We start from the raw sequence: 19,768 nt of genomic DNA on the forward strand, positions 1-19,768 counted from the left end.
AGCTGTGAGGTCTGTTTCCAGATTGCAGCCTAGACTGAGACCGTCCTTTTATAACCTACCTAACTTCCATTTTGGGTTAGAAGAGCTGATTTGTATGAGACACTATCTACAGGTACAGCCTTGTGCTGGCATGCAAAGCAATCCCAAGGCATCATTTTAACTTCCTTTTAACTTGTAGCTTTATCACCCTTGCAACTTCCACTGCTCAAGCAAATCCTGCTAAGGACAATAAGTGTGCCAAGTCTGAGACCAGCTGCAAGATGAATTTTCTCTGGTGCTGAGTGTGTGTGTGTTTAAGACTTTCCTTTTTGCTGGGAACAAACACGTGAGGACTACAGCCTCGCCAGCAGTGGCAGTTTTCACTAAAAAGAATGCACAGATCCAGAAATGAGGAGCTGAGAAACATGGTTTAACATCTCCTGCGGAGACTGTCCCACAGACTAACACAGTCATGGCTAAGCAGAACTGTCTGATAGAAGCTTTTCAAAAGCGGGCATGTGTTCCCAAGCATGCTCCTTCTACTTTTTCATAATGAGGAATTTTCCATTCAATAATACATTTTATTTGCATTTTGTGAACTAAATACTTCTCAGTGGTTAGAGCACATTTTTCCTATCAAAATGAAAACTACAGAAAGAATGTCTTTTCTGTCCTGCTACATTTTAAAACCTGACAGTTCTCCAGGATTTCAAAGTCAATAAGCTAGAAATCTCAGGAAAACTGAAGTCTTGCATATAAAATATTTCAATTGGTCTGTAGGACCAAATAGAAGTGATATATGCTTACCACACTTAAGGAGTCATTTCTTGTCTGCACGGAGGGTGACCTATGTGTGCCTACCTTTATTTTTCTAACATCTATCAATCCCTGCAGTTCCTGCTCACACAAATAAACCTTTTCAGTTTTATATTGAAGAGCTTGGAGTGCTTGGATCTTTCCTGAGCGGTTTTGTCTGTGGCTTTGAAGATTGTTCTTCTTGTTGTTGTTCCTGATTGTTTCCTTCTTCAGGAGGGTGCTACTGAAAGGAGAAGCTGTTCAGATAAATTTGCTTCTTTGCCCATTTCCTCACTATAATGGAGTGGTATTCTTACCCACTTCAGTGGCTTGCTGTGGTGTATCTGTCAAGACCCGTGGTCCCAGCGTGACATGCAGGGATCTGCACCTCGCAGCTGCAGACACTGGGTCTTAGCAAAATAGCACCAGGCAGTGCAGCAAAGCGCCTGAAAACTCTGGCAGCCCTGGCTGCCGGTCGGTGCTGGGGGCTCCAGGCTCCATAGTGCAAATGCCCCGAGACTCGGGGGCTGATGTCCCGAATGAAACTTTTGGGAGCTCAGGGGTGTCTTTCTGCCCTGCAGTCATGGATTTTGGAATCTCAGGACCTTTCTGCACAGCAGTAAATCAAACCTGATGCTGCAGTAGCTGCTTCTTTGTGGTCAGTAGGATGATTCACACATTGCACTGAAATACTGAGAATAAAAGTCAGTCTCTTCTTTTGCGGCAGGTGACGTGTTATACCTTAAACAGCAAGTGCCAGCTGAAAGTGAAGAGTAACACATGCTATTGCTGTGACCTGTACAACTGTGAGAAGTAAGTACCTGTGTGCAGTTAATGGCCTCCAACAAATCCTTGGTTGGTTTGTTGTCCCTGCTCTTAAGTTATGGGGGACATTTGCCCGTAGGCCTGGAGAAGCAACACAAGGGGCTTGTATGCTGAGCAATCCAGTTCCTCTGCAACTGGAGTCCTGATGAATTTCAGAGAAGAGGTCAGGGGTTGCATATTGCTGTTGGCATTATTTCATTTTTTTTTCTTTAAATGCATCCATAAGCTCTTTGCCGTGTGATCAAAATCAACCACTCAGTCAAGATTTACTGTTGATCTTGCAATGCAATTTGCCAGTTAGATTTAATTAATCCTTTTTTTTTTCTACTAAACTGAGGGAAACAATAGGAACATAAGTGTCCATGGGCAGAGATCATGCCATAGGCATATGCAGAGCTCTTCTGTTAGCAACAGGCTCTGTAGGTGTAGTATTTTGCTAAATTGTCATAGGATAGATACAGAGTCTTGTGAGTATTTTCTGAAGCTGTCCACTCGAGTTCATCATTACCAAAGCAGCAGATGTCAGAGGATAAGAGAGGAAATGTCTGGATATGCTTATGAGGATCAGCTGAAGGTTAGAACAGGATTGCCATGCAGCGATTTAACAGGAGTAAAAAAGGTGATTAGGAAAGCTGCATCACAGCCAAATCCAAGGGTTTATAATGTAGAAGACAGATGAAATGAACTCGCACAACTGACTGGCCACCTGGCACACAGAGATTTCAACTGCAAGCAGCACCATGTCTTGCCACGTAGAAGAAACTGGGGAGAATTTCCCAGAGCAGATCTTCTGCCTGAGTCACCTTCTGCATACCTCAGTATTACCTTACCATGCGCTCTCATGCAACCTCTGCAACCTTCTACAGTTCACCCAGTGTCACTCTTCTTTCTTTCCCTCTATGTATTTCTCTTCTTTCTTTCTTCCGATGTCTCCTATTTTGTTTTGGTTTTGCCTCCTTTTTGCATGCCAGCAGCCCTGAATAACCCCAGTCCTCTGTAAGCCTTGGCTAGCGTGCTGCCAGACGTGAACATTTTAGGTGCAGGGGTAGAAGGCTGGCACAGTGAGGCTTCTGCGCAAGGTTTCTGCCTAAAAGAGTAGCTCTTGCCCAGATCCTGCCTCAACTAGAGAAGCAAAATGAAATTTGGCACTGGAGGGTAGTCATCTATGCACGCGTATTTCTCATCCACATAAGAGACACAAAGTGAATACAAGTCTATGGAGTGGATTAAAATCCCCTGTGAATGTTAGAGTCTTTTGCTTGTGTAAGAAGTGTTAAATTTGGACATGATGTAGGAATGTAAAACAAATGACACGGGAAAGGCAGAGTATGCACAGCTTTGGCACCTTTTCTATGATAGAGAGCACATCATAGCTACAATGCAGTGTCTTTACACTGAGAATGCTTTCTTCCATGGTACACAACTAACTGCTGCACATTAACAGCTCAACCCAATACAGAAGAGAACAGGGGTCTTAAAGGGTGAAAGCATTCAGAGTTACCAAATAAAGTGACTGAAACTCTGTTGTCTAAAGCATAATGTAACAACAAATGGAGATCAGGAATACTGCCCCTCCAGATGGAGATCCTCAGTGACATTTTTCTAAGACACTGGGTTTGTTTGAAACACCTGGGACTGATCACTGCTGTGACAGTATTCAATGATATAGTTAAACGTGTGTGTTCTGCCGTTGTCAGCAATCCACAGTGGACAGCAAGATCTTATGGCACTGGCATGGGCAAATCCAGAGTAAAGAAGCAGTCTTGCTGCTCTACAGACTTGGCAATTCCAGTTCATAGGACGGCTAGAGAGAAGTGGGAGGTGACACAGTCACACCAAGTGACTTGGTGTCAGCCATGCAATAGCGGTACGCAGGCAGGATTGCAAGTCGGATTTCCTCAGCCTCATGGCACCTGAAGCTGTAGGTTTATTTAGTTGAGCAACGTCTGGGCTTATGAGAGGGCCCAAGTGAACTCAACAGTAGCAGATCCACAATGCTAGAACCATGCTCCACAACAAATGGTTGGACGTTTCCAGGAAGTACTACGCTTTCTTCCCAGAAATGTTGTGGGTTTCTCCAGGCTACTACCTTCCTCTGCAGAGCTTTCCCTAACCATCATCTCCACTGCTGCCCCATGCGCTGGGGATGGACGTACAGAAGAGTGAGCACAAACTTCTCACTTCTGGTTTCCACCGTAATCTGATGGCAATTTCCTAACAGTGCAAAAACAGACTTGGCATTTAAAAAATCTTTCCAACTCAAATAGCTGCTCTAGGAGCTCATTAGTGGGCTAGCATTACCGCAGGTGCTGGAAAGGACTTCAGGAAACTGTGGTTTCAGATTTTGCAGTAGGATGTTTCCGACTTTCGGCAAGGCAATGCGGATTAACTTCACAACATGCCTGATTTACAATAACGTGTGCCGTGTAGAAATATGAACAAAGATTTCTGGATAGTACAATCCATAGTGCAAAGGCACATCTTTATGCTGTACTGTGTTGATGGAGCACTGCAACAGGCTGCCCAGGGAGGCTGTGGAGTCTCCTTCTCTGGAGATATTCAAGACCCACCTGGACAAGGTCCTGTGCAGCCTGCTGTAGGTGACCCTGCTTCGGCAGGAGGGTTGGACTAGATGACCCACAGAGGTCCCTTCCAACCCCTACCATTCTGTGATTCTGTGATTCTGTTGCATCTGTTCATTTGGAACCGCAGACTCCATAAACAAATGTAGCCAGCTGGCAAAATGGCAAAATCTCCCTTCCTGTGGTTGAATTGATGCTTAAACAACTTGCCTTCCCCAGAGCCAGAGGTGCCAGCAGATTTCCAGGTGAGCTATGAAAAAAACCAGTGCTAAGGATGCTTTAGCTGGTAGCTAAATGAGAAGGGCAGCAGCCATATGCCAGGACCAGTCCCTTCCAACCCCTACCATTCTGTGATTCTGTGATTCTGTGATTCTGTTGCATCTGTTCATTTGGAACCGCAGACTCCATAAACAAATGTAGCCAGCTGGCAAAATGGCAAAATCTCCCTTCCTGTGGTTGAATTGATGCTTAAACAACTTGCCTTCCCCAGAGCCAGAGGTGCCAGCAGATTTCCAGGTGAGCTATGAAAAAAAACAGTGCTAAGGATGCTTTAGCTGGTAGCTAAATGAGAAGGGCAGCAGCCATATGCCAGGACCAGACACCCTGAGCGAAAAAAAAGTCCCTGCTGGTGCACAACACCGATCAGCCAAACTAGGGATGGTAATAGTTGGACCACGTGCATAATGCTGGCATTAGCACAACCAATGCTTGTCTACAGTAGGGCTTTCTCCAGTTCATCTGAGCAGGGTTTGGTGGGAGCATGGATGAAGTACTTTACCAAAGAGGAAAGTAAGCAGGAGGGATTTAGATGCTCTGGTGCTCTGTATGATATGCAAACCCATTCCCACTGCAGTGACGCTGTCTGCATTCCCTTTCAGTTCAGAGCAGTCCTCCAGCTACTACGAATTTCTCGGCGTGAGCAGCTGTCAGGACGTGGTTCACCTGTATAGGCTGCTGTGGTCCTCCACAGTCCTCAACATCATCGGGTTGTTTCTGGGGATCATTACGGCAGCCATTCTTGGGGCATTTAAAGACATGGTAAGGCTGACAGTCATTTGTCTTATGTGAGGACTTCTGTGCTTGCTGACGTTATCAAATGGGTTAAAACCAAGGAAGCATAAGCGTAAGAAGGAGACACTTTAAACATTTCCTGTGTGATCTGGGAGTCAGGAGCCATATCTTTAGGCTAAGCTGTTGCCAGCTGCTTGAAGCTAAGTAGGTCAAGCCTGGTCAAATACATGAATGGAAGGGAAAAAACAGGCATCTGTGTGAACAGATACTGGCGATTCACTTAGTGGCATCTTTTTTTTCTTCAAATTCCGCACTGAACATGCGGGCCAGCACAGAGTTTGAGGATGCGAATTTGTAGCTAACATGTGAAACTCAAGTCTTAGGTGTGACTATTTGACTTTATGTAGTTCTTTTCCCAGTAATGAGGATTAACTCTGAAGTACCAGTCAAGTTTTTATTTAAACAGTTGTATTCAGGTCACATTAATCTCCTTGTCTTGTTTCACTAAGGAATGCCACGCTCCAGCTGCTCCCTGTGCCACACCAACATGTTGTGCTGATGTGCACCACTGCATTCAGAAGAGGCTGTGTGCTGGGAGCATTCTGTAATACAGTGCCTCATGTGCCTAGATTTTCTGACACATTAAAAGGGTGAAGTAGCTCGTCAGTGGTCATGTTTGCTAAAGCAGTGCTTAAGGACCAAGTGGCTCATGATTTACTAGGCACTCGGAAGAGCAGATGGTCCCAGCCCAAAGAGCTTGCAAACGAAATGGGCAGAGGTGTGGGGATGGAGGTGAAATGCAGGAGCTGAAGGGAGTTGTGACCCCAGCACAGCTCATCTTAGATCCATGATATTTCTGGTGAGTATTCCAGAGGAGAAAACTGAATAGAAAGATTGGTTAAAGAAAAGAAGAGAGGGATATAGCAGGGAAAAGAAAGCAAGAGGGACTGGTGAGATGTACACCAAGGGGGGGCAGATGAGAGGGAAGAGGCTGCTAAGAGCTGGCAGCCAGTGAGCAAAGGACCCAGTCAGTCTGGAGGCCATCCAGGCCCTGCTCTGACCACCCAGTGTCCCTTAGCAAGCACATCCAGGTGATCTACAACATGTGTCGGGTGCTTAAAACCATGTGACAGAGCAGGGCAATATGAGTTATTTGAAATTCACCTTTGTTAAGCTTTGTTTGCTGGAAACATTCCTCTCTCTAGCTTAAGGCAAAGAAGCCACTGAGCCTTCGCGTGAGCCTTCGCGTGTAAATGTGCAGCTGAGCTGTCCTTTGTGTGAGGGGACCCTTGCAAGGAGTTGATAACAAATTGCAGCCAGCCAGTAAAGAGTTGCGGTTGTCTGACGGGAAGGAGTGGAAGCAGCTTTCCCAGCTGAATGCATCCCCTCGCTGGGAGAGGAGCAATGGCAGAAGGGGCGCAGAAACAACCACAGTGGGAAGCAAGGGGAAGAACAGCTAAACGAGGAGGGGGGGGCAGGCATCGTCTGCAGTAAATCCTTGGTAGAGCACTGCAGCTTTCCAGTGTTGCTAAGTATTTCACCCTGCCTAGCAGATGGGTGCAGGGTGTGAGTGCCTCCACCAAGGGCAGCTGTGGGAGTTGCTAGTGCTCCCCTGAGATGGGGAAGGGTGCGGAGAGCCAGCCCGAGTCCACCTAATGTGTCTGGCACAAACCAAGGCTTACGAGGGATTTGGGCTGATGCTTTGCAGCAGGGCAAGCTCCAGCCCCGGCACACCTCTGTGCTGCGTGGAGGCCATCGCTGCACTGATCACCAGGGACGCCAAACCGAGGAGACGTTTCTGGGGGAACTGGGATCTCCGTGACCTAGCACGTTCCCTTGCTGGGACGCAGAGCCTGGGTCAAGGTCTGGGTCCTCTGACTGCACGGCATAAAGCTGAGCAGGGGAACTGCAGCAGCAGTGGACGTGCAGCTTTCCCCCAGGCTTGGCTGGAGCAAGCCTGTTGGGGCTCCAGCTACAAACCTGATCTGAATAAACTGTTTAATGTCTCCTCTGCAGCGGGAGCAGAAAAAAAAACACCTCGTTAGCTTAAGGGAAAGATGAGTTTGTGTCAGTTACCTCAGCACAGGAGCCATGCTATACTTGCAAAAGTGTTAGTAAAGCAGGAGTCCAGGGTCCTTTTGAGTGACATACCAGAGCTGGTTTGCTAATCTGCTGTTCGCTTTCATTATGCAAGGAATAACTCTTGGGGGAAGGTGGGGGCCAAGAAAACATCAAGCAGAAGAGGGAGAGAAGGGCATGGGACTGGAATAAGAAAAAAAGTCTTCGAAGTGTGCGGGAGAACAATCCTCTTTCTTTCAGGATGTCACCTTCCCACAGAAATGCTCACTGGCATTTTGCAGGGAGAGCTGCAAAGCCCTCTGAAACGCCGCACGGCTTTGCTCCCAGGTTGACTTCCAGAAAACATAGAGCCAGGCTGACTAGTCAAACAAAAAAAAAATCATGTTTATCTCTAGGGAATGCTGGCAGCCAAAACGTGTTACAAAGGGGAGAGTTTGCAAAACAGGGCCATTGCCTTTAAGCCTATCACATTTCCTGGACAGAAAAAAAGAAGAAATGTTGTTTTGGTTGTTGTGTGTTTTCTTTCTTGTGACAAATTCCCTGCAGACCCTGGCACGCTCCCCATGGTTTTGCTGCCTGCCAGAGGGCTGCGCTGGGTCAGTGGGAAATATTTCATCCTGTCCTGATGCCCAAGTGTCAGCTCTGTGACCACTGTGTCACCCGTGGGGCTATCCTCTGTGATCTGCTGGGTGCTGGGGGAGCTGCAGTGGTTTACGACGGTACCCTGCTTTCAGAGCTACAGTGTGCTTGGACATAGGACACCAGCTAGGCAGTTACCTTAAAACCACCTGTAACAAAAAGCAGATTATGATATAATAGAAGTACGTACTTAGAGTATCCAAAATGGTAAAACACCATGATTATTTCTTACAGAAAACAGAGGTAAAGAAATGTATGGAAAACTTCACTTGCTGCTACAAAGAGTTAATCTAGAAGCTGCCTTCCCTGCCCTGGTATTCATCTGATGGCTTGTAGATGTTTTCCTGACACACCTTGCCAAGGAATCTGCCTTCCCTGAGTTTAGGGTTGCATTAATCAGAACTACTGATGGTCCTGGGTGTTGCTGGCTTTTCTTTTTTCCCATTAGTCTCCTCCTTGGAGTCCTCAAGGGAGTCTGAACAGATTAAAGATCATTCCCTTATCCCTTCTCCTCTTTCCTCACCCTGTTCTAAAAAGGAAAACAAAATGAACCCCCAATTACTGAGCTCTTTGCAATGTGTTCATGTCTTAGCACTCGTGCAGCTAAAGGTCCAGTCTGATGTTAAAAGTAGTCATAGCTCAGGACTAAAGACTCTGGCAGGTCTGTGTGACAGCCCCTTATTGCTTTGACTTGGGTGGTGTTGCAGCTTAAAATGTCTCCACCTACCCTTGTATTTTATGTGATTAACTTAATGTAGTGTCATTATTGGAATACTTGACAAAAGCATCTAACCAGCTTCAATACCTACAAATCCAGGCTGACACCAGATAGCCTGATAATAAGGTGCTTTGATCAGTGGATTTGGGGTGGATGAGTTCCCAGACCTGTCTTCTAGGACCGTTGTGATGTTCATCCTTAGCAGTTGGAGAGCATTGCTGCTATGGATGGAGAGAACATAGGAGGACTGAGAGAGGTTCCTGGCAGAAGGACAGCAGCACCCAGAGGAACCCACACCAGAACGCTGGTGACAGATGCAGGACAGGCATCTGTATTTCACGCTGGGCAAAACAAGTGTTTCTTGCTGCGTGTACGTCCCTAGCCAGAAGGATCTGATCGTGCCAGGGTTTCCTTGTCTGAGGAAGGGCATGCTCTGGGCACGGGTGGGCCATGTCGTGGGCCCCAAACCTTCTGGGCTGAGGCAAGCTCCTTAGCTGCTTCTTGCTACTTCTCTCTGAAAGGCAGTGTCTCTCCATTTCTCCCCACCATATCAACCCAGCAGGGCGGGTACACAGGAGGTGTTTTGAGGAGGGTACCTTGAAGATGAGAGACTTGCCTTCTCCCATGAAATAGGCTCTCTGTTTTCACCTTCTCCCATGAAATAGGCTCTCTGTTTTCGGGCCCAGCCTTTCTTGGCAGTGGCTCCTGGGGTGCTAAGTTTCTGCAGAGAGCTAAGACCTAGATTGTCAGGTAGCCTCATGGGGTACGTCCGTGACCTAGGTGATGTTTTTGATGTACAAACACAATTACTATACCTCTTTCTCAATCACAGAGAGAGGTCACACTATCTCCAGGGGATGCAGTGGTTTATGTCTCTCATTGATAAATCTGAAAGGACAAGACAAAAAAAAATCTTGGCAGCTGCTTTCAGCATTTGCCTGGCAACCACCGTATTTTATTATTTCACTAAAAAGAAAATTCCATGCTCTCATGTAGGGGAATCTGATAATAAAAACAAAGGAGAAAAAAGAAACCGCTGGATTTGTCTCGCTTTGCAAAGTGGAGAGACATGAAAATCTTTCACAGAGCTCTACTTTCCTTCGCAAATGTTTATATAGCACAGGGTTTTAGGGTTTAACAGAAGCCCCCTTTCACATTTAGTGTTTGCTCTTTTTATTTTTTTCTCTCCCCCAGATGTATCAGCTGGTTTAATATGAGCTATTCCTTCTTCCTGCAGACCTCATCTCACATTGCAGCTAAGGGACATGCCAATAAAGCCACAGGATGTGATGAAGGATTTTATGCAGTAGGAATGAGATATGCACATGGCGGGTGGTATTGGACAGCCAGCAGCGAACTCCATTTCACAAGTGAGAGGGAGATATGAAAGACGAGCAAGTGGTCTGGAAAGGAAGATCTTTGCAGATCTGTGTAGGAAAGCAGAGAAAAAAGACATGAGGGCATGAGGTAGTTGCTGTTGGAAAGAGTCTGCAGCAAATTGTGAAGGACTGGGTGTTTGGTGCTGGGGCGAATAAGCAGAGGCGGTCAAAGCTGTATGCACACTCTTCAGGGTGTCTTGGGTCTGGAGTCCTGCCAGTGCTTCTGTAACTGGTGCTAGGGAAGCACCAGCAGTCTTTTTCCAAGGAAAGAAGATTAAAATAGCTGTGTATTTCTGGTCAGAAAATGAACTCCAGATACACCCTTCTCTCAGTCTGTCTGCTCCTTGTTTTTTTGTAGTACCGGTATCATGCTGGAAAATAGAAAGATCTTAAATTGCCTAGTTGCTTGTGTTAGGACCAGTTCCTGCTCCAGCCTCTTGTGTGCTGTGCTCATATGTTTATTGTTGCCTTCTGTGCTCAACAGGTACCTCTGTCCCAAATTGCTTTCAGTGCTGCACCTCCTCCTCAGATCCTGTACAATCCTGCCCAGCAGATCCTGACGTATGCTGGGTTCTGTCCTTCTGCAGCGACTATTTCTGCGTATCCATCCTATCCGTTACCTCTTCAGGTACAGTACAAAACGGCACCCTGCTTACTCCATCAGAAAAGCATAAGCTGCTACTCAGTACAAACTCTGTAGCAGTAGATCTTGGCTCCTGGGAGATGGAAACTAGGCAAGGAAGTCGGATCCCAACTCACAGACTCACTTCTGGGGCAACTTAGTCTGGGCCAGCTTAGTCTGGGCCTTGTTCTCAGATTTGTTCTCAGATCTCAGGCTTTCTCTGTCTGGCCTCCAGACTCTGTCTGCTGACCAGGAATCCCAGTGTGGGATTAGACCTGCACTACAGTAGTCACGAAGGTGAACACAGCCCCTGTGTTGGGCAAGATAAAGCAGCAGCAGAGGCATTGGGGAAGCCAGTGGAAGCATCTGATAGATGCAGGATTTGGCAGAAAAGTTCACACACCTTAGCCCGCCTTACTCTTAATATAGAGGTAAGTAGATTAGGATTCATCAGATCGAAAGGAAACAAGAAAGGGGTGGAAATAAGAGGTCTGTGAAGCTGAGTGATATGGAAAGGATTGTGGATGGATATTAGTGGTAACTTCTAATCACACAAAGTTTTGGTTGCCCCAGTAAAGCTGCTGAGTGGCAAGATAAGCCAGAAATAGGAGGCACCAGGAATAGGTGCAGCTTTCTCCCCTTGCGGGAGGGGATACAACAGCTCCTTTGGAAGGGCAAGGTGCAAGTCGTGTTCCAAGCCTGTGCTGCTTCCTGCCAGAGCTGGCCCGGAAAATGCAGGGAGTGATGCTGAGGATGACTTTGGGGTGTTTTGTTTGTTTTTTGTGTTCTTTTTCCCTAGAGTGAGGTGAAGAACATAGGGTGAACTGGTAAATAACTGAATGTGCTGAGACACTGGAGCAATCAGAGTAGTTTTTAGATTTTTTTAAAGCACAGTAAGACTGTTTTGTTCTGTCCAATGGCTTGTTATACTTTGGCTGTGTAGTGCTAGACCAGTGGATACCACAAGTTTTGCAATACTTCTTAACTGAAAACACCACATGTTTCGCGTGAACTAGCTGTGGACCAGCTCCCCACAGCCTTCTGGACTACAGCTGTTCAGGGCCAGTAAGCTGCCAGGCACAAGTACTGGGGCATGATGATCATCCACACCAGTGAATTGTTAGCACGCTCCCAGCATGGGTTTGTCCCAGACCACCTAACAGTCTCTCAGCGATGCTCAGGGAGGGGTCAGAAGATGGCAAGGGCCATGGACCGTTCCCGGTACGTAGTGTGCGTACAGTCAGTCACACTGGTTTGGTGGTAAGCGTTCAGCTGTAGGGGTGTGATATGTGCTGCCAGTTGGCTTCACAGCCAGAGAACAGTCCTTGGCAAGTCTTATTTATTAACATAAATGGGGCCAGGCACTTTTGGAGACCACGGGTTGAGGAGAAAAAAAGAACATCTTTTTTTTGTTTGCTTTTAGCTGAAAAGCTGTGCTGTTCTGCAGAGTTCAATTAGCACGTAGCCAAGAGTAGAGAGAGAAGGGGATAAAAACAGATGAAAGAAAGCAATTAAGCTGAAAAGATGGATGCAAGTAGTCATGAGAATCAACTGTAACTGTTCAGTCCTGTGTCCACTGAGAAACAGAAATGCAACATATTTACCCCAAATTCTTAACTGCATTCCAAAATAAACACAGTTCTTTTCCTAGATTTCTACTTTTTCTAAGAAGTGTGTTCATTTGTCTTCTCTCCCCTTCATAACATTCAGAGGCAGACACCACCAGCTGTCTCCAAGCCAGGAGAGGTTAGCAAGAAGCACTGGGCTCCAAAAGGGAGAGCGCGTAATTCTTTTCCTGGAAAGAAAAAAAAAGCCCACCAAGCCACCTTCTTGCATGTATGAGCTCATTATGTTGTAGTTTGGCGGGAAGTAATTTCTGCATCAGTATATGAGTTGAAAAATCATAATAAACTTACTCAAAGCTACAAATGGTGAATGTTAGAAATAGGCCTGATTAGGAACAACCAGAAGCTTAACTGTCATCCGCTTCCATTACTTGAGAGCTGTGGGCTGAATCCATGAGGATGGAGGTCTTCATGATCCATGTAAGTGTTTCAAGCAGTGCCTAGCTGCTGGGTTCAGGCCTTCACAAGCCCTGCTCAGCTGGTCCTGGGGCTAGGATTCATCTGGCTAAACACGGGGACTGTTGGCACGTAGGCACCTAGTGCTGCCTGATAATGAGAGGTAGTTATCTGGCCCCTGCTGCCACTCTAGGAGGATCCAGGTCCTGTAGTCCCTGTGTCACGTCTGTGTGGATGTCTGGGATATCCCATGGCATCCCAAAAGGGCTGGACACTTACATGTGGGCAACTGAGTTAAACTTTAGCTGTCCATAGCGTAGGAGTCCCTGCCTGAGCTGGTCTACCCTTTAGAGTCCACAGAGAGAGCCACACGTGGATTGTCTCAGGCTAAAGATATATGATGTGAGTGCTACAAATGCACCCTAAAGGCTTTTCCACTGACTAGGGGTGGGATTTGTTTGTTACATGTCACTGTGCTGTGCACTTAGATATCTGTGTTCTTGAGCCTTCAACTGAGACATCAAAATCTGAGGCTGAACCCTGTATCCTAGTGGTGCAGTTCAGTTGCCCAAAGATACGGCATCTGAGATGGCCTCATGTTTGCAAAACATCCCTACAGGGCTGGCTGATGTGGGCCACATGAGACTTGCGCATATTTCTGGAGCAGCTGGCAGTGGCTGCCCTTGGGCATCTCAAAAGGCATAACATTTTGTCTCCACATAGACAAAGATCCACGTAAGGGCCCCAGGATGCACCTCTCTTCTCAGCGTTCCCTTTCACTCACCGAAGCTTTGGCTAAACACTGTTCCTAAGCCCCTGCACTTCACATTCTCCTGCACCTGCTCCCAGCTGAGGCAGGGTCACACACACGGTGATTCTGTGCAACAAAAGGAGCAAAACCTTCTTCACCTAAGAGTTAGAGGAAAAAAGGTGAATTGATGCCAGTTAATGAAGTAAAGCAGTTAGCAATCCATTACCAACTAATAACTCTATTCTGAACCCTCACCTCAGCTGGAGGAAATCCACAGCCATAGTTCCTCCTCCTGGGAATGCATCCCACCGTGGGTTGGTCTGGCACGCAACATGCCAGCCTAAGCACTGCCCTGCTTGCGTGGACTGAAGCTCCATCAGCTCACATGCTGTGAACCTCAGTTCACCTGTGGCTCCCACCACTGAGCAGATTAATTCCTAGTCCTCTGCTGAATCCAGTATCTCACTGAATAAATGCTTGCTGGAGGGGCAAACGGAATCTTTAAAGAACCTGAGCTGGTGGTAAACTCTCCTCAGTTCACCTCGTGCTTTTCTTGTCCACAAGCAGAAATCAGCCAAATGCAAAAAAGAAAGGGTGATAACAGGACTGCATTTTGCCAAGAATGTACACAACATTTCTTTTGTTTACTGTGGCATGTGCTAACAAAATCATTCATCCCTTACTGGCACAGTTCAGTCACCGCTAGTCTTGTAACAGGGCTGCCAACCAGTCAGGTAAATGATTAGCTGTGCAGGGACTGGCGGTGATGACAGCAGCAAGGGTTGTGCCAGTCCTGCCTGCCAGAAGAGAACTCATTACAGAAGCAATTCCAGGCAGACTGATGGAAACAGTGGCCACAGTTTGAGGAGCGAAGGAAGCAACAACTCCAAAATAAATGAAAAAAAATCCAAACCCCTAACAACTACATCTGGAGCTGATCTAGCCAGCAGGTCTGCAAGTATACCTGCACTGCCTCCTTGAGAGTTAAAGGGCATAATCAGCCTCCCTGTCAGGACATCCCCATTCTCACTCACCAAGTCACCCTGTGGTACAAACGCAGCCCAACATTCTCCTTGCCATGGGGGTCTGACCCAGGACAGGAGCCCCAGGGAGAAGCCAGGCACCGTGGCATGGGGTCTGTCAGCCCTGGGCAGCTCTGAGATGCCGTTGGCCAAGTGCCAGCCCTAGTACTGGCCTTCTAGATGGTGACTATTAAATTTTTTAGCAGCAGAGAGCAGCATTTACTTGCCTGGATTTTTCAGTTCCCTTGAAAAAGATCCATGATTATTATTTTTTGTTTTGTTTTGGTTTGGTTTTTTAAATTCCAGGCACTTTAGGCCTGAACCCAAAGGGATCTGAGCACAGCTCTTCTGGTGAAGCCCATGGACTGGCATGTGTTGGCATATGAGGGGAGGAGTGAAATCCCGACCCTCTTGAAATCAGTGCCAAAACTTAGTTTGAAGTAGTGGTAGGATTTTATCCAGAACGTTAGTCCCTACATGTATTCTTTTGTTTTAATAAGCTCTGCTTGCTCCTGAACATGGGCTGCTTCCTAAGCTCCATCTATTTTTCTTGCCTCTTGCAGCCAAAGCCCCATAGATGAGACAGCCAAAGTGAAAGACCTACAGGGCGACACATGCCTGCCTGTCAGATTTTCTCTTAAGAGGAGTCTGCGTCTGGCACGGGAATAAGACCTTGCATTTATGCAAGTATTATAACTGAGATTAATTACAACTCAGATAATTTAAATTTCACTGGGATGCCTGGAAACGAGCAGATACACGTAACCTAATCAGCCAGTCAGGTGCAGTGCCTCACCCAGGAAGCCAAAGCATCTTTGCCTGCAGAAATTCCTCTTCTACTCTATTGCCTACTGTATGCACAACACCAGTTAAAAAGCACTTGGGTTACAGATGGAATCCATCTTGTTTCACTAGGCATCATCATTGCTGTACTTAGGCAGGTGACTGTAGTGCTGCAATGCCTGAGAAGTTCAACCGTGGGGCTTCTTATGTAACACTTAAACGCAGAGCTGCAAATGGGTTTGTAATCTCTTACTGAAGAAAGTACTTTTCTTTGTCTACATACAGCCTGCCAGCAATTTTCCAGGAACATCATCTACTGACATTTCTTTATCAGAAGAAACTCAGCCACCATCTCAGTCCAGCTCCAGCTATGGTCTCCCCCCGAATGCTCCAGCCCTGTATACACCGACTTACTTCTTGCCTGGAGAAAAGCCTCCACCATATGCACCGTAGAACAAAGAGTTTATTTTAGGTAGCTGGTAGGCTTTTATTTTGTTTTTAAGACACCCCTGGAAACTGCGCTGTGCAGGCACTAGACTTCCCAGGGAACCCACCGCAGAGGGTGCTGCAGCCACTCTGCTTTTACCCGCATCTCACTGTGAGCAGAGCAGGACCCTGGAAAGGTAAGGGCAGGCACAGCACCAGCGCAGTGATCAGTCACCACCCAGTTTGCCTGCAGGCAAATTGCAGTGTTGCTTTCTGGCTACCATAAGCATGTGTTTCCTTCTCAGTACACTGCAGAATGAATTTTCTTCAAGAGGAGAAATGAATAAAATACTCTGGATATGTGTTCTGCTTTCGTGAGCCAGTTTAGAGGGGTTCTAGCCTGTGCTGTCTGAGTGGGTCGTCAGGAACACTCCAAGTCAACCATACTGGGTAGGAAGAGACCAGGTGTTTGTTTGCTTGCAGTATTTATTAAATAACTCTTTTTGGTGAAAGTGTTGTACCAATAAAAGTGTGGCAGTTATTTTACAATAAAATTAACTGTGTATATTTATTCTGTACCTAAGGCTGTGTGTATTTGTAAGGACAGAAAAACAAGAGAACGGAGGAAAAAGTAACCTACCAAATTGTTCCCTCTTCCAAGTTTCGAACAGAAAGGTTAATTTTATTGGGACTATTTTATCCAAACTTTGTGCCAGTCTAGTCTGCGTAGTAAAATGTGATATCAGAGTGCTAAAGATGCAATTTCCAGACAGGTGTTCCAAAGCTGTGCATTCATGTTCAAATTAATTCCTTTCTAGTCAAAAGACGACCACAACCAAAACCACTGTATGTTAAAGCCCAGTTATTTAAACTGATCAAGACCTGATCCAGGCATTTTACAATGACCAAAACAGAATGGATGAAGGGTCAAAATTCCTTTGGTTTGTTTTTTTTTTAATTATTTTTCCTACTGTAGAGACGAAAATACGTTGACAAGGCTAAGCGGCAATAGCTGTAGCAGCGCCATTGGCAGGAACAAAGTCTTGTCCCTGTCGTGTGCGTCCTTCGTCCTTGCCGTGCATCACATCAGCTGGGATCCCTAGGAGCACACAGCTGCCGTGTTTCGGGGCAGGAGTGGCTACAGCAGCATGAAGACCCATCAGACTGTGGCATCCCTCCACTGCGTTTTGCTCCTGCAGGAAGGGTGGTGGGGCTGCTTGCGCTATAGATCTTACAGTCTAGACGGCAAGGAAGCTATAGAAATTTCCTGAAAGGCCAAAGAGCAAAGCAGGGAAAGGAAGGTATTTCTCACTAAGCTTTTAAGCAGCTGCTTCGTATTATGGAAATATTAAAAAACCCTGTATAAACAAAACCAGCCTGCTTGACAGTTTCCTTTGACAGGAAGTGACACCATCGGACCAGCTGAAAATAGAACAAAGAATGATCAGTCTTTTACCTAATACTTTCCACCTTTCAAGAAATTTCTGTTAATTCCTGTGTTGCACCTCTATGTATAAAAAGCAGATTCAGTACTAATACACATAGGATCAGAAGTTAATTTATGTGGACAGTAAAAACCATGTTTTGTTCAGTTAAAGAAGGATTTTCTGAGATGCGAAGTTTTAGGCCAGTGACGTTAACATCAGTGACCAGGTGCCTTACGTGTAGTGTTGACAAGGTGAGTTATATGAACCTGGTTAAGAGAAACAGAAGCCAGAGATGAGACCATTATTTCTTCCTTTAAACATGTGAACACATCCAAATGCTCAGTTATTGTGCAAATGCATGTTGTGAAGAGTACAACGACCCTGATCACGAAATGAATGGAACGACACACTAACTTCGTTTTGCTTACTATGAGTACTAGCAGGGGAAGCACCTGGGTTCATTTTGGGGACCAAAGCGCGGAAGAGACTTGCTCCCTTTGAGTTGAGCACCTAGACTGCTGACAGGACAAAACCGAAATCAGTGTTTCCCTTGGGTCGAAGCACAGTGACTGAGGAGGAATGAAGGAACTCTTTATCACTTTTTTCCTCTTTTCAATGGTAGAAGCAGCTGCCTCTTCCTCCAGCGTGGTACTGCTGTAGGGTGTTAAAAACACTCCAGCTTGACACAGAAGACCTCTGTTTTCTGTAATTCTCCAGACTTACAAATTCTGGCGTTCTCTTCTGAACTACATTTTGGCTTTGGGGGTGTTGTGGTCTATGCAAAATATCTTTGCATATATGCACAGTCTGGGAAAAATTTTTGCTCTGAATTGATTGGTTTAAAAAATGGAATTAATAATCTTTTTTTTTCACATAATATTATGTCTGAAACTGCAGAGTACTGTACTGTACCACAGGTTTCATGTTTCCAGGATCCAGAATAATTCTGGCCTCATAAATAGTACCACTTACATTAACACAAAGGTCAGACATGCTTGTGATTCATTTATACCACATGGTAGTTTTTTGGGAATTACCACAGAAATTATATAAAAATGCCAGACGTAAGACTAGTTTGCTAACATGCTTCCTCTGAAAAGAACAAAGTAAACCAGGGTTTGTTTCATCTACTTGGTTTAAAATACAGTAGGTGTCTTCCAAGTTTGTACTGTTTTCATTAAAGCTACTCCAAGTTAAAAAGATGGGAGATGTATTTTGGTAAAGGACTAAAATAACCTTGAAAAACACACAGAAAAGAAAACACTGCAGTGTGGAAGTGCTATTAACCACAGTATCTTCAGGATTCCCGGCTCTCACTGGAGATACTAAACTAATGTTTCTTGGGTTCTCCATCATATCACAAGTTGATCCAGAGTCATCAACTCTAACAGAAAGCACTCTCAGGAATAACGTGGTTTCTCTTGTTCAATAAAAAAAAGCAAAAAGCATAGAACTTCTTCTGGGTTTTCCTATCCATGCACGCTCTGCCAGTAAGTTATTACTGTCTAGTGAGCAACTGTCCTTTCAGACTTGCATCTGGTCACACCTGAGTGTAAAGAGTCTTTTGCCAGGTCCTTCTGAAGTGTAAAAGAATAGATTGGTTGAAAGCAATAAAGCTCTGGTCTTTTCTGCCCTAGTGCATTACTGCTGGCTGATTTGGTCATGATATAGAGCTATGATGTCATGCTGTCTAAAGGCTAAGAGAGTACCTTCCTCTTCTCTGCTGAATAAAGCAGGGATCCTTACCAGAAAATATGTTTTGGGTAGTCTTCCCCCTCTACCGTCCTTTCCTCTGGGACAGTTACATCTCCACAGCTTGGTCACAGATGTTGTCACACATGTAGATGATTAGGTTAATCTGTCATCTCTGTATTTGGCTAGGCAAAACATGACATAGAATGACCAGGAACGATTTATAGAAGACCTTGCAGAATTAGACCTTTTCCATGTTGACCTTCTGAAGCACAGGGTAACCTTAGCCACCCAGTGTTTGGATTTCCACCACAGCATATATCTGTCTTTCTCAGTTCATGAATCTGATGCAAGACAAGGACCAAATAAAGCAAGATTTAAGTGCCTCAAAGCAGTCTAGGCAAAGCCCACCCCAACTTCACAAGGATAGCTTAAAAGTTGAATGCACTTTCTGGCTCTGCAACCTCTCCCGAGGAAAGCCCCACGCATATTCTCACCACACTGCAATTTGCCTGGCTAACTCTCACAGTCTCAAGCCTCTCTGTTCCCACTAGGCTCACAGTGAATGAGCCAACCCAAAAATTAAGCAGAAAAAATATGTCATCGCCAGATAATATTCCCCAATTCTTGACACCTCATCATTTGCTTCAGCGCTTATTGACACAAAAGCCATATGGCTTTCAACTTATTGAGCCTTTTCTTCTAATTGTTTCCTGCTGAACTGATTTTGTTTTCTGTTTTCTGTTGACCATGAGTTTTTCTAAAGGTCACAGCTGAGTCTTCGATCTGTGGTAACAGAAAGAGAAGCTCTAGCAGTAAGAATATCCACATCCATTTGCTCTCCAGCCCAGAAGATATAGAATACTGTCATAAGCACATAAACTCTGCCAACTCCAAACAAAAAACCAAACCCAGCAAACCCCCCTCCCCCCCCCGGCAGCGTAATCTCCACATCAAGCATAGCCTGAGTCATTATCTCCAAATAACAGAATACAGAATAATCTCAGTACAGGTAAA

At 45.6% G+C, this 19,768-nt stretch overlaps 1 protein-coding gene across 3 annotated transcripts in view; it reads left to right on the plus strand.

Annotated features, from left to right (window-relative positions):
• TMEM255B (transmembrane protein 255B) overlaps positions 1-16,605 on the plus strand; it is a 78,188-nt gene extending 61,583 nt beyond the window's left edge. For all 3 annotated transcript variants that reach the window (XM_075425401.1, XM_075425421.1, XM_075425412.1), the window contains 4 exons: positions 1,502-1,587; positions 5,060-5,219; positions 10,492-10,635; positions 15,492-16,605. In XM_075425401.1, the coding sequence (XP_075281516.1) occupies positions 1,502-1,587; positions 5,060-5,219; positions 10,492-10,635; positions 15,492-15,659 (558 nt within the window). In that variant the 3' untranslated portion in view covers positions 15,660-16,605. The remainder of the gene's footprint in view (positions 1-1,501; positions 1,588-5,059; positions 5,220-10,491; positions 10,636-15,491) is intronic.
• Positions 16,606-19,768: the final 3,163 nt, after the last annotated feature.

This window comes from Opisthocomus hoazin, chromosome 1 (assembly GCF_030867145.1).
Source record: "Opisthocomus hoazin isolate bOpiHoa1 chromosome 1, bOpiHoa1.hap1, whole genome shotgun sequence".
Taxonomy (NCBI): Eukaryota; Metazoa; Chordata; class Aves; order Opisthocomiformes; family Opisthocomidae; genus Opisthocomus; species Opisthocomus hoazin.